We start from the raw sequence: 12,266 nt of genomic DNA on the forward strand, positions 1-12,266 counted from the left end.
AACTTTAAAGCTTCACATAAGGATTTCCTCGTCTGATCGATTGTATCATACTTAAGAATATATTTACTCTAATTCATAAAGTATACTACAGAAAAAGGCCTGTTCAGTGGATACTTCAAAATAAGCCTGCACATATTCAAAATGAAAAAAAAAAGAAATATATAGTTTCAGACGGTACGTGGTAAATTATAATCACAATATCTGTCTCATATTGCCGGTGCAAATGATCGATCAACGCATTTCTCAATGTCTCGGAAATCATTGAAATAATTGTGCGTGATTTTGCTGCCTCACACGCGTAATTAAGAGTGAACCTGGGGAGTGTCTGAAATATAGACGTTCAACATGATTGACACGATATATTTCCGTACATTTTGGAGAATATCTGAAAGCAAAACGACAGAACCCGTTGACATCGAATGCGACAAAGTCGAGTGGTTTAGAATCATGACCTATAGTAAATATACAAGGGTTACATATTACATTAATTATCTATACAAGGTACTCTCAAATTACTTAGTGTACATGCATGCGATCTTGCTGATCTGAAGGGTCCACAGTGCACATCCATATCACACGCACATTGTACTATTCATTTTTACAGGTTTCCGAATTTGATAAGACTTTGTGAATCTTATTATACAACGGTTTGTTCGCGCGTTTAATTCTGAGCGTGAGCGTACCCGTGCCATGAAAGAGATAACAAGATACATTTTTTTTTCTTTTTTTTCAAAACCTCTATCGTATAAACCTTCGCACACACACCTTGTAAGTTTCTGAAACATTTGTTAAATGGTCAAACTCGTTGCACAGTGCTCTTAATGATAATAATCGATTATGTGCAAGCAACATATATCTGTAAAAAGCCTCCACGAAGCAGGCCATAAAGTGCATTTTTTCAATGTGTTATAACTGCATAGATACATATATCACTGTAGTATTAACTTTTATAATAAATAGCACAATAACATTAATGTTTCTTATTACACGTTGGTTCTTTACTAAATATGTGCACACATTGGAACATATCGTCAGATGCAGTAAGCGTTATCGTTTATTGAGGATGTTGACGAAGGTCCGAAATTTCGTTTGCACCTCCGGCATTTGCGCCAGCGTCTCCTCCATCATGTTCCTCAATCTCGCCAGGTCGGGCATCTTGTCGCACGACTCGATATTCAATAATTCCGTGAAGAACTGCTCCCACGCAACCTTTTTCGCGTACCTGTCAAACGAGAAGCGCAAACGTTAGAGCTTCATTCGTGTACCTGGTTTACTCACGTAATACCGTTACTTGTACGCACCTTGGTAATTTCGAAGCAATGAACCAACGGCCACCTATATTAGACACCCTCATATAATTGCCGAATAATAAACAATGACTGGTCGCTGCCAAGCAATACAGATCGGTCTGATATGTCCATGGTCTGCCGGTCTGCATTTCGATACAAGTGAAATCTTCCGTTTTGATCACTTGAGTGAACGTTGTATTCTCCGGTAATAATTTCATGTCTATGCTACATCCGAAATCTATCAATTGTATAGTCGGCCTTACATCCTGTGTAGGTCTGTGGATGAATACGCATATAAACATACGGCATAATTCGGTCGATAGATTTCCCTCGGGAGAAACTTAAATACAATCTCAAAGTAATACTAACGGTCGCATTAGTAAAAAATTATCCGGCTTTATGTCCCCGTGTATTATTTGGCATTTGTGTAAGTACTCCACGATTTGGAGCATCTCAATTGTGAAGAAAATAGCTAGGGTCTCCATCAGAGGTTTGCCGGTGGCGATTTTTATTTGATTCGTCACCGCCAATAACGTCCCGAACTTGGAATATTCCGAAACTAGTATACTTCCATTGTTCGCTACGTAAGCCATCGTCACATCCATGAAACCGCGCAGCTGAAAGAGGCGAATATATCGATTGCGGTGAAAAGTGACTTTCAAAAATGTGAAAGAAAAGAAACGATACATCTTCAAACGAAGAGCGTCAATATGCATCGATCAAGCGGCAGATGGCGTTTGTATATACCGTACCATGTGTGAATTTGTAAGACGCGCTTTTATCTCGCGCACGATATAATATTCCCAGACCCAAGCGGGCTTTTGCGTTTTGAGAGCGACGGTCTCGCCTGTCTGCACGTTGACCGCTTTAAAAACTGTCCCGTACATCCCTTTTCCAAGGCACTTTTCCAAATCGTACGCCTCGTTGCCTACGCAATCGCAAGTGCGAGCACGATTCGAAGTAAGGGGGGAAAAAAAGTTCGGTGTAAATGCATTTCAACATGTAAGTTTCAAAAGGTACAAACACCTGTTTACTGACCGAGCGTAACCAGAGTAGAAGGCACGAACTTGTTTAGGTTAGTATCTATTCTCGTATACCCCTCGGCGTGATGGGGCTGAGGAAACTTGAGTTTTTTCAACAGACCAGCGATTAAGTTCTTGTCGAAAGGATTGATGTCCTTCGTAGGGAGCTCGAAGCACTCCTCCTCCACCTGTTCCATAGGCTCATGCTCTTCACAATCCATAGTGTCCAACTTCTCGGAATTGTCCTCGTTAAGCGTGAAATTTATCGATTTCCTCAGATCGCAATTATTCTTGATCTCGGAGGTGATCTGATCGACGTTCCGTTGCACCGTGCGCGGACTTTGAGCGTGCACAGCCTGGATCTGGGCGTGCAGCTTCTGCTCGTAGGGCTGATTCACGGACAGCATGGATTCGTTCGATTCCTCGTTTATAGCTTTAAATCAGAGGGAATTGTCATTTTTCTCTCGACGAAGGAAACTGGCGCATCGAGAGACGCTCAATGATTCGTTTAACTCGATGCAATTGAGACGAAAGGTTATATACACACGTAGAGATCCCTTATAATTTTGGAAATCTACCTATTGAAGGGAAATATGTACGTACAGCGCAAATATACATACTTGTTTCCACAGATCGTTCCTTAATAGGAACCATGTCCTCCCTGGTGATGGCAAAAGTCAGGCCGGCAGTCCTGGTGTAAGTGCTGCTGCCTGAACTGCTCGAGACATACTCCCGGGTAGACTCCAATATTACGCTCAGCTTCTCCTCGCCTTCGCGGGCAGGTACTTCCGTGATCCTATCGGACGCAACAATAAAGATATTCAAATCAAACGAGCGAACGTGCGCAACCGCGGGAGCAACGGAAAATCGGTACGTACGGCTGGCTCGCGGCAGTGGTTTGGTTGGAAAACTGCGGTTCTTCCTTCACCCTGTAAGACGGCTTGAAATGATTAGTCATTGGCGTGGAGCTGGCTAATTGCGTGTTGAAGGCTTCTGTAAAGCACGTATCGTTACTGGCCATCAGCGGTGCTATACCCAAACTCTCGTCGATATACAAATTATTCTCATCCGTCGGCTTGGGTACCATGTTCTCCTCCAACGGGCCGTTGTAATCCACGACGATCGCGTTCTCTTTGTCCTCGGCGCTCTCGAGATACTTGATGTCCTTGCGATTCATCCCGGGCGACTTGATGTACGGCAACTCCGGCGGCATTCTGTACGGTGCTTTGCTCGTCTCGATGTCGGAGGCGGGGGAGTCGTTGTACGGCGAGAAGTGCAACTGCTTCTGCTGTTCCACGCTGTGCTGCAGCATGGCGGGCTCCATCGACGTCGAGTACTGCTGATAACTGATGTTCTCGTTCGGCAACATGTTGCCGTAGACGGGATGCTGGATATGCTGCTGCATGTGCTGATGCATGTGCTGAGCTTGTTGCTGGGGATGCTGCGGCGGCATGTGCGACGGCTGGTGGTGGAGATGGTGGTGGTGGTGATGGTGGTGATGTTGCGGATGAACGTGAGACTGGTGATGCGGCAGCTGGCTGTGAGACTGTAGATGCTGCGGATGGGTGAGAGCCTGGTGGTGCATCTGAGGCGACGGGATCAGCTGCTGATGATGTTGCGGGGGATGTTGCTGCGGGTGTAACTGAGGGTGCTGCTGAGGATGGTGCTGGCGGGGATGCGGCTGTTGCACTTGGTGATCGTGTTGATGTTGCTGTAACCAAAACGCGCCGGTTGTTATTTAACGTTCTCTTTCGAAAAACGACCACGAAAATACGCGCAACGACTACAAAATATGTTATTATACGAGGGGTGTTATTTGTTTGGTTCTCTCTCTCTCTCTCTCTCTCTTTCTTATGGTGTATAATATGTGTTCCTATACCTGCATCTGATAGTGATAACTGTTTTGCAATCCGTGATTCCCGTACGCCGCCTGCTGATCCTGAGCATGGTAACTATGATGCGGCGGCGTGTGATAACTCTGGTGATTCTCTTGGTCATTGTAGACCTGCATGTTGTATCCCTGATGGTGCTTGCTGTTGGACATCGCATGCTGAGTCATAGAACTGTCCATGTGTATGTCGAACGGCATTTTGTTCCTCGAGTCCACCATTCTGGGCGTGATGGGGCTACGAAAGCGCGGAGTGTTAGCGGCCGTGGCATCCGGAGAGTGCCACATGCTTTGCACGACCCCGATCGCCTCCTTCGTGTTCGCGGTGAGGCTCAGACCGAGCAGATGCTCCTCGGCATCGGCGGCCAATGACGAGGTGTGATGCTGATGCATGAAACTCGAGGACTGTAGCTTCCGTTGCGTGTTCAATTCCGCCTCGATTCGCTGCGCCTCGATCCTCTCGGCCTCCCTCCTCTCGGCCTCTATCCTCTCGGCCTCTATCCTCTCGGCTTCTATCCTCTCGGCCTCTATCCTCTCGGCTTCTATTCTCTCGGCCTCTAACCTCTCCAATTCCCTCTGCTCGGCTTCCTGCCGTTGGGTCTCCAACGCCCGATTCTCGGCTTCGTACTGCTGCCTCTGCAGCTCCTGCTGCTCGGCCTGGAGTCTCTGCTGCCTGCTGATCTCGGCTTCCCTTCTCTGCTGATCCAATTTATTCTGCTTCTCCATCTCTTGCAAATGATACTCGAAGTTGTTCAGCTGTGACTGGGACTGTTCGTTGGTCCCGCGCAAACAAGCCACCGATGACATCTCATGCTTATTCTCCAGAAGTTGCGTCGTTGTTCTGGAGAAAAAGAAAATATACTTTGGAATTAAATAACTCGCATAATATAATAATTCGTAACACACACACACATACACACACACTACTGTGAGCCGCACAATAACGATCGCTGTGTGTTACTACAAAATACAAATAGTTTTCACATCATCTTTCTATATAAGGTAAGTACATACCTTTGCAAGTACAGTTGCGCTCTAATCTCTTCCATACTACGATCGACATTATCAGCATAAACTATCTCTTTGGGATAATGCGCCTTTTGTACAATATTTGAATATATCGGATCTGGCACGTATACCGGCACCCTCAAACAGTCGTGGTCTTTGCTACCATCGGCGTAAGGTACGTGGTTTGGGAATAACTTCAGTTTCTCCATGTCGCACTCGTCGTTCTGGTCTTCGTGAACTGAGGAAAAGAGAAACCTTCCTTCCATTGCTCGCCCTGGGCTAATCTCCGCCGACTTCATCCGACTCGTGCTTACCCTTGAAGCCTGGTCTGACGGTGGGAGCTATCAGCGGACATTTCTTGTTCCCATTGTTCCACGGTCCCGCTTTGATAGTGTTCTCCTTGTGTATCGCATCCTCTATAGGCACGTGATCTAATATACTGGAACATTTCATCTCCCCGGCCATGTCGTCCTGTTGGAAGTAAACATCTTTCATCGCAACGTCATAATTTTACCGATACACCAGTCGTATACAGTCGCGTATCCAGCCGATGCACGATCAATACGTATGTCTCTCACTTGATATATCTGTATCTTGGAGTTGGGCATCTTCGCGTTCTGCATAGAACCGGCGATCTGCGGTACCGCGCCGGGATAATAATCACGCACACGATGGCCCGTTCGTAAACTACCGACTCTTTTGCCAGCTCTGATCGCCTTCAACGAACTGAAAGCCTGACGTTGCTCCAGCAATGATATATCGCTTCTCTCCTCGATACGCCCGAGCGTTTTGCGCGCCACAGACAACTGGAAGTTTCTGTGAAAAGAACATCAAGTTAGCGTCAAACCTCCTTCCTTCTGTTCTTATTCAAGATATTTCGTTACACGAGGAAACAATCGATCCGTACTGATGAGCGTGGCTCAGCTCTTCGTACGGTTCCGCGTGAGCAGATAACCCCATCAAGTAAACTTCATCCGCACGCTTGTAATCCTCAATCTGTTCCAGTTCAAAAGCCCACGCCCTGTACATGTCCGCCACCATAGTCCCGATCCCGTTGTTATGCAGTAAATGGTACAATTCCAGGGGATTCTTCTGCATACTTATCTGAAAGTGAAATTTCATTAAAACATGTCAACACGCGATACCACACTCGTTACGAGATCTCACTCACATAATTGATCCACAGACGTATGTATCGGCGGTCTTGATGATACCTAATCTCCTTCTCGAACATTGTCAAGCATTGCTGCAAGAGCCTCCCAATGTGGGACTCGTGCCCGTTCTTTGGGTAACTCTGCTCCACCCAGAGAATATATTCATACCAACTCTCCAGGGGGTCCTCTCCCTCGTAATTCTTAATCGCATCCTCGTACATTCTGAAAACGACGCGCAAGGTAACTTCTGAAAACTTCGTGAAACATCATATTCGTGGAAAAGAGATCGGAGTCGCGAACGACTGTCATTTAAAGTGGCTTCTTTCGCGATAATTACTGTTTCTCCTGTAACAGCAACTGCTGCGCATCGACGTCCTCTTGAGCCCTCAACGCGGTCCCCAGTTGTGCGGCATTTCGCCCGTACCTCAACGGCTGGATGTTTTCCTTGCAGAGAGCTATCACTGTGGCGGGATCCATTATTGTATTGTTTACTTCTCAGAGGCTTCCTTGTACACTGGATGGGGCACAGGAAAAGGTATCGCAGGATTAGATGCGAGCGATATCAATGAATGAATTTGGCGCATCAATCGATCGTACGATCACGAACGTGGTGAAAAATATAAACATCCCCGCAATTAATCGCTATCAATCGGAGAACGGGCGGGTGATACGCGTAACGTAGCAATGCGGTGCACGAGAAACAAAAAGGCGACAACCGGGGGGCTTCCTCAGACGGAAGCAGCGCGCAGTGTCAGAGCCGCCGACACCAATTTCGAATCTCGCAAAGTAGTTCGGCACTCGTCGACATCGACGAGTGATGTCGACGTCGACGACGTCGCGGGCATATACGCGGCCGACCAGCGCGCGATAGCAACCCGGGTCTCTCATCGGGGCACGTGGGCACCCTCGCTTACCGCTGTTTCGCATAATAGTCCCGTAGCTCGCAGCCGGACCTTTAAATTTGAAACGAATCCTCTTCCGAAAACTCCAATAAGGACGCTATCGGGCTCACTCGGGGGGTTAGGTTAGGTACGCGTTTTAACGGCTCTCGGGGGCCGCCACCGACCACCACCAACGGTTTTCCCACCGCCTCTTCCCACTACACACGCACACAGTGGTACTTCGGACGATCCGTCGCGCCGGCAACCGACGAACAGCGGCGGAGACTCGATCGCGCGGGGGGATCGAGATCGACGATCGGTCGCGGCCTCAGTGCGAAGTCAGCCGCGATATGAAGCGGCGCACACACGGCCGTGTCGCTGCTGCACGCTGGCACTCGTGAATTATCGTCGCTCGCGAGCGCGGTCGCCCGCGCGAACGGACACCTTTGCACGCTCCCCGCGAGAGTGTCGAAGGCCTCCTGCGCGCTACTGTTCCTACAAAGTAACTCGGTAGATCTCGGCCGCCGAAAATTGGTACATCAGTGATTCTCATCCGACGTGAGCGCGCGCGGAGGCTCCCTCCTCCTTACCACGCCGCGCTTGGATTTCGAAACCGCGACCATTGCCGATTCGCAACACGCGAAAACCCACGGTTGGCCCTTGCGCATTCACGATATCGAGAGATTCGTCTAGTAATGTTGCATCGGTCTCGGTTATTACTTCTGACTTTCCTTTCCTCGCGTCTGTTTGACGACACCACCGGCTCCACGATTAAACGCAACACCGTTTCTAACCACGAAATCTGACGCCGTTTCGGAGAGATGCGTTTCTAAATGATTGACGCTGAATCTTTGCACACCGGAGAATAAGATACTTGCGATATTTTGTCCAAGCACCATGGCGTGTGCAACGTTACTGTCAGGCGAGAATTATTCGTAATTATAATTTTAGTTTCTACAAACGGCAGTGACTTTGAGAAATCGAGAAATTTCGGAAAGTAAGAAAATTTGTGGCAGCGATTTTAAGAATGATAAAAATTCACCGAGTCATGCCGTGTTTTGCCCTTTATCTGACGCTAAAATGCTGATGCAGATTTTCAAAATTTCGAAAGTTATTTGCAAAACAGTCATTAATTATCCAATCTTCTTTATTTCCAGGTCTGATGTAACTGAAGAAGTTCAAGATTATTTAATTTTATACTTATAGCTTTTGTAGAGAATTTTTTTTATAGAAAATTGTTTGGCAAATTACAAGATGGATCAAAAAATGCTTCTTACATTATTATTCTATAAAAATGTTGTAAGAGGAATAACAAGTACCTTACTATGGAAACATCCATATTACGTATTGAGCTATATTTTCCTGGAATTTTTATATCTTAGATTACAGAAGTTATTTAAGCAAAACTTTTGCTGGGTCACATTACCAGATATAGTTATCAGGCGTATGTTGGATAATTTGGAAAACACAGGAGATGAATACATCGATTATGAATGCTGTGCATTAGCAAATGTACAATCTTTAAAAAAGTCACAAAGTTCCTGGTTTGCTATATGCTCAATGATTTCGATGAGGAAATACAAATGCACAATTATATCAATAGACCATGTTGGTGAGAATACCATTCTAATTTCTGAAACAATGCGGCATAATTTGCTAAATAACCTGTGCCATGAGCGATTGGATGAGTCGTGTTTTATATGTAAGTATTTATATCTTATCAGATGTATATCAATTCTCAACTGAATTTTATTTTTCTCTGTGAGTTGAGGTAGATTTTTAGTAATTTTTGTTTAAGAAAAACAGATGCAAGGCCATAATCTTAAGATTTGCTTTCAGTACCGTCGGGAGATGATGTGATACAGTTTGCGACCGAAGCGAAAATATTCTCGATCACTACCTCGTGCGATTGTTCGAGTCAGATGGTGGATGTCATGTTGGCGAACTACTTCCTGCATCCTCGATATTTACATGTGAACGACGTAATCAGGATCGACGCGCAAGAGTACGCCCAGGATCGATTTTACACGTCCGGTACTTCGGCGAATCCTGTGATATACCTTGCAGTCAAGTCTCTGAGATTGAGTCGCAACAGACGTCACTATAACGTCGATAGTTGTTACGTCGTGCGTGGAATATCGACGCTCGTCCAGGAAGCAGAGGTTCACAGTTACATTCCTCGGAAACATGTTCACTTGTTATCCGGCAAAGCCTGCTCATGGCAACAGGACGAGACTGAGAAGCTGTCAAATATCGGATATCCGTCTGTTCTGATGGCAACTATCGAGTATTTAGAATCATGCATTGCGCCCTTCCTAAAGGGTAAATCGCTCGGACGCACTTAAATATCGATTTATTCGATTCTTACAAATACACGCAAACGTATAATTTATATAATATAATATTAATATACAATAATAATTAGCTTAACCCAAAAATTCGTTCCGTTTTTCAATATTTCCTCCGAGATGTTGCAACTTCTACGGCTGTGGAATGATGCAGCTATCGAGGAGATTCGACAGATATCGAGAGTCGCCGGACAAAGCGGTGCACGCTTAATTGATTGTATATCAAAATCAATCTTTTGATTAAGAAACGGAACGAACTTTAGCACCAACCCACCTGCTTCCGTGTCTTCCATTCCATCTCTGTCGATTGCAGACAGTCAATTGCACGTGAAGCCGATGTTCCTTCTGAAGGGGCCGCGAGGTTGCGGCAAACACGAGCTGGTTGAGCTCACGTCCGAGAGGATGGGCCTGAACTTCCTCGACGTGGACTTCGCGGAGGTGCAGGCGTTATCGAGCGCGCCGACCGAGGCTAAGCTGCGCATAGTGTTGCAAACGGCGCAGCGACGCGTGCCGTGTTTGCTGTATTTGAACAACATCCAAGTGAGTCGAAGAAACCCGACGTTACGCGTCCTTCGCCGGGAGTTTTCCTAAATCGCCTCTCTTCAATCGCAGGTGTTCGGCAAAACTGCCGAAGGACAGAAGGACGAGAGAATCATATCGACTTTCTCGAAGGAGATCGCCACGTTGTACGAAACACCACGGAAGTTCCCCCTGATCATCGTGGCCGCGTCGGACGAGGCCGACTTGCCCGCGGAACTGCAACGATTGTTCATCGAGACGATTCACGTGAGGCAGGCGAGCCAGAGCGAACGGGCGGAATTGATATCGTGGTTCTTATCCACGAGGAATCTGACGTGCGTCGCGGATCTCGCGACAGTGGCCGGTTCTTGCTCGGATTTCCGATTCGCCGATTTGCTGGCGTTGTCGTTGCACGCGGCTAAGCTGCGCGGAGCGACGTCGCCCCTGACGCAGGAAGATTTTGAACGAGCTTACGGTATGGTCTATTTATAATTGATCCTGTACGGATCCCCTTCCGCTGGAGACAACGTGCTGTCAAATATCTCTAGTGTCAGAACGTCGAATTATGATGCGGGTCGGTTTATGTGTGTGTGTTAAGGAAGATAAGAAGCTAAGATATTAAGGGAGACGAAGATGGGAGGAATAGGTTTTTATGTTAATAGGTTCGATGGTCAATTTTAGTCCGGTTTGATACACGAACCGAGATCTTTTCTTACCGTGCAATAGTAACAACAATTAGCTGAACAGCGTGCACGTCCGTGTTCCAGTGACGATTGAGACCAACGATACGATTTTTCGCCTCACTCAGAACGGAAATACATTTTCAGAATATATGCAGTCGGTGTACTGCGACGGTAAAGGCGCGGTACGCGTGCCGACCGTTCACTGGCACGACATAGGCGGCCTGGCGCAATTGAAGCATGAAATCATCCGCAGAATCCAAATGCCTCTGTTAAACGCCTTTGGATTCGGCCAGTCCGGATTACTATTGTACGGCCCGCCCGGCACTGGCAAGACTCTCCTCGCTAAAGCCGTGGCGACGGAATACCGTATGCACTTTTTATCGGTCAAAGGCCCGGAAGTGTTAAATATGTACGTCGGCCAAAGCGAAAGAAACGTCCGAGAAAGTACGTCATCTGGAGGAATCGTGAGAAATTAGCAAAGACAACAAGTGTTCGAATATATAACGTGAAAAAAGTCGGTTGTACAGAGATACGGATATTTCTTTCTTTCTCTTCTTCCTACGTTTTTTCTCTTTCTTTTCTTTTGTGCGTTAATGATTTCAAATTAAGTGTAGATCGACCTGCTTCGGTAGTCATCGGCGAAACATCATTCGACACTTCTTATCTTTGCACTTGTGATGCGCAAGTCGCACTAAAACTCTTTTATTTTCTATTCGTTCGAACGAAAATTATTCGTTCTTTAGAATACGTTCGCTCTTTCAAACCAAATGCAAAGTAAAAGGCAAGCAAGAAGCTCCGGTGTATGGACGATTATATTAAATATGAAAAGTATTGTGTAACTAACATACAGGGTGTTCCAGAATAACACATACGGACTGCACCGGAAGATTCTTGATATCGAAGCGATTTTTCGTTTACCGAAGCTCCGTTCGAGTGAAATAAGTTCTATTCGAAATGGTATTGTAAAATTTTTAGCAAGAAGACAAATGGCCTATCACTACTCACGTGATATTTCGTGATCCTATAAAGTCGTTCCTGCCTTACGCGCAATCTAGTACGCTAATTCGACAACTTCGAATAGCTCTCATTTAAAAATTATCATTTGAACGAATTTGAGTAAACAAAAAATAGCTTCGCGTTTGATACCAAGAATCTTTTAGTGCATTTCACACGTGGCTACCTGAGATATCCTATATAAGTATATACAAGTGTTAATATAAGGGTGATTCATTTTAATTTTAATAGACAAATATTTCGAAAAATATAGAGGATATGGGAAAATGTTTCAGATAAAACGTTGTAGGGTTTGGAGGGAGACATAAAACATTTTTTAAATAGAATCATATAGTTTTTTTTTAATACAAATCGATTTCTCTATTCATTATATATATATATATAAAATTTATATATATATAATTTATATATATATATATATATAATTATTATTATATAATTATATATATATATATATATA

The 12,266-nt window shown here is 45.4% G+C and overlaps 2 protein-coding genes across 4 annotated transcripts in view; one reads left to right on the forward strand and one right to left on the reverse strand.

Annotated features, from left to right (window-relative positions):
- Positions 1-405: 405 nt before the first annotated feature.
- LOC106751769 lies at positions 406-7,360 on the reverse strand. The gene is made up of 15 exons (XM_014632871.1): positions 7,276-7,360; positions 6,699-6,875; positions 6,379-6,583; positions 6,115-6,311; positions 5,786-6,023; positions 5,522-5,678; positions 5,214-5,445; positions 4,191-5,040; positions 3,190-4,022; positions 2,932-3,107; positions 2,328-2,744; positions 2,042-2,217; positions 1,659-1,906; positions 1,302-1,565; positions 406-1,222 (listed from the first exon to the last, which is right to left on the reverse strand). Exons 2-15 carry the CDS (start codon positions 6,836-6,838, stop codon positions 1,048-1,050), a joined length of 4,308 nt encoding a protein of 1,435 aa, XP_014488357.1. The 5' UTR covers positions 6,839-6,875; positions 7,276-7,360; the 3' UTR covers positions 406-1,047.
- Positions 7,361-8,085: 725 nt separating this feature from the next.
- Positions 8,086-12,266, forward strand: part of LOC106751770 (peroxisome assembly factor 2) — a 14,376-nt gene continuing 10,195 nt past the window's right edge. For all 3 annotated transcript variants that reach the window (XR_001375094.1, XM_014632873.1, XM_014632872.1), the window contains exons 1-6: positions 8,086-8,177; positions 8,400-8,944; positions 9,082-9,564; positions 9,904-10,130; positions 10,203-10,584; positions 10,937-11,236. Coding sequence is in view for 2 of the 3 variants with exons in the window: in XM_014632873.1 (XP_014488359.1) it covers positions 8,497-8,944; positions 9,082-9,564; positions 9,904-10,130; positions 10,203-10,584; positions 10,937-11,236 (1,840 nt within the window). In the remaining variant the exon portion in view is untranslated. The remainder of the gene's footprint in view (positions 8,178-8,399; positions 8,945-9,081; positions 9,565-9,903; positions 10,131-10,202; positions 10,585-10,936; positions 11,237-12,266) is intronic.

The sequence above is a fragment of the Dinoponera quadriceps genome, unplaced genomic scaffold, assembly GCF_001313825.1.
Source record: "Dinoponera quadriceps isolate SergipeBrazil2010 unplaced genomic scaffold, ASM131382v1 scaffold179, whole genome shotgun sequence".
NCBI classification, from domain to species: domain Eukaryota; kingdom Metazoa; phylum Arthropoda; class Insecta; order Hymenoptera; family Formicidae; genus Dinoponera; species Dinoponera quadriceps.

Bases quoted from the DNA above. Each gene is read 5' to 3' on its own strand.
- LOC106751769 (XM_014632871.1), bottom strand. From the start codon at position 6,838: ATGGATCCCGCCACAGTGATAGCTCTCTGCAAGGAAAACATCCAGCCG. The intron at 1,907-2,041 runs GTACGGTATATA...CGCCTCTTTCAG, and splicing joins GTCTTACAAATTCACACATG to CTGCGCGGTTTCATGGATGT. The intron at 1,223-1,301 runs GTGCGTACAAGT...CTCGTTTGACAG, and splicing joins ATTGCTTCGAAATTACCAAG to GTACGCGAAAAAGGTTGCGT.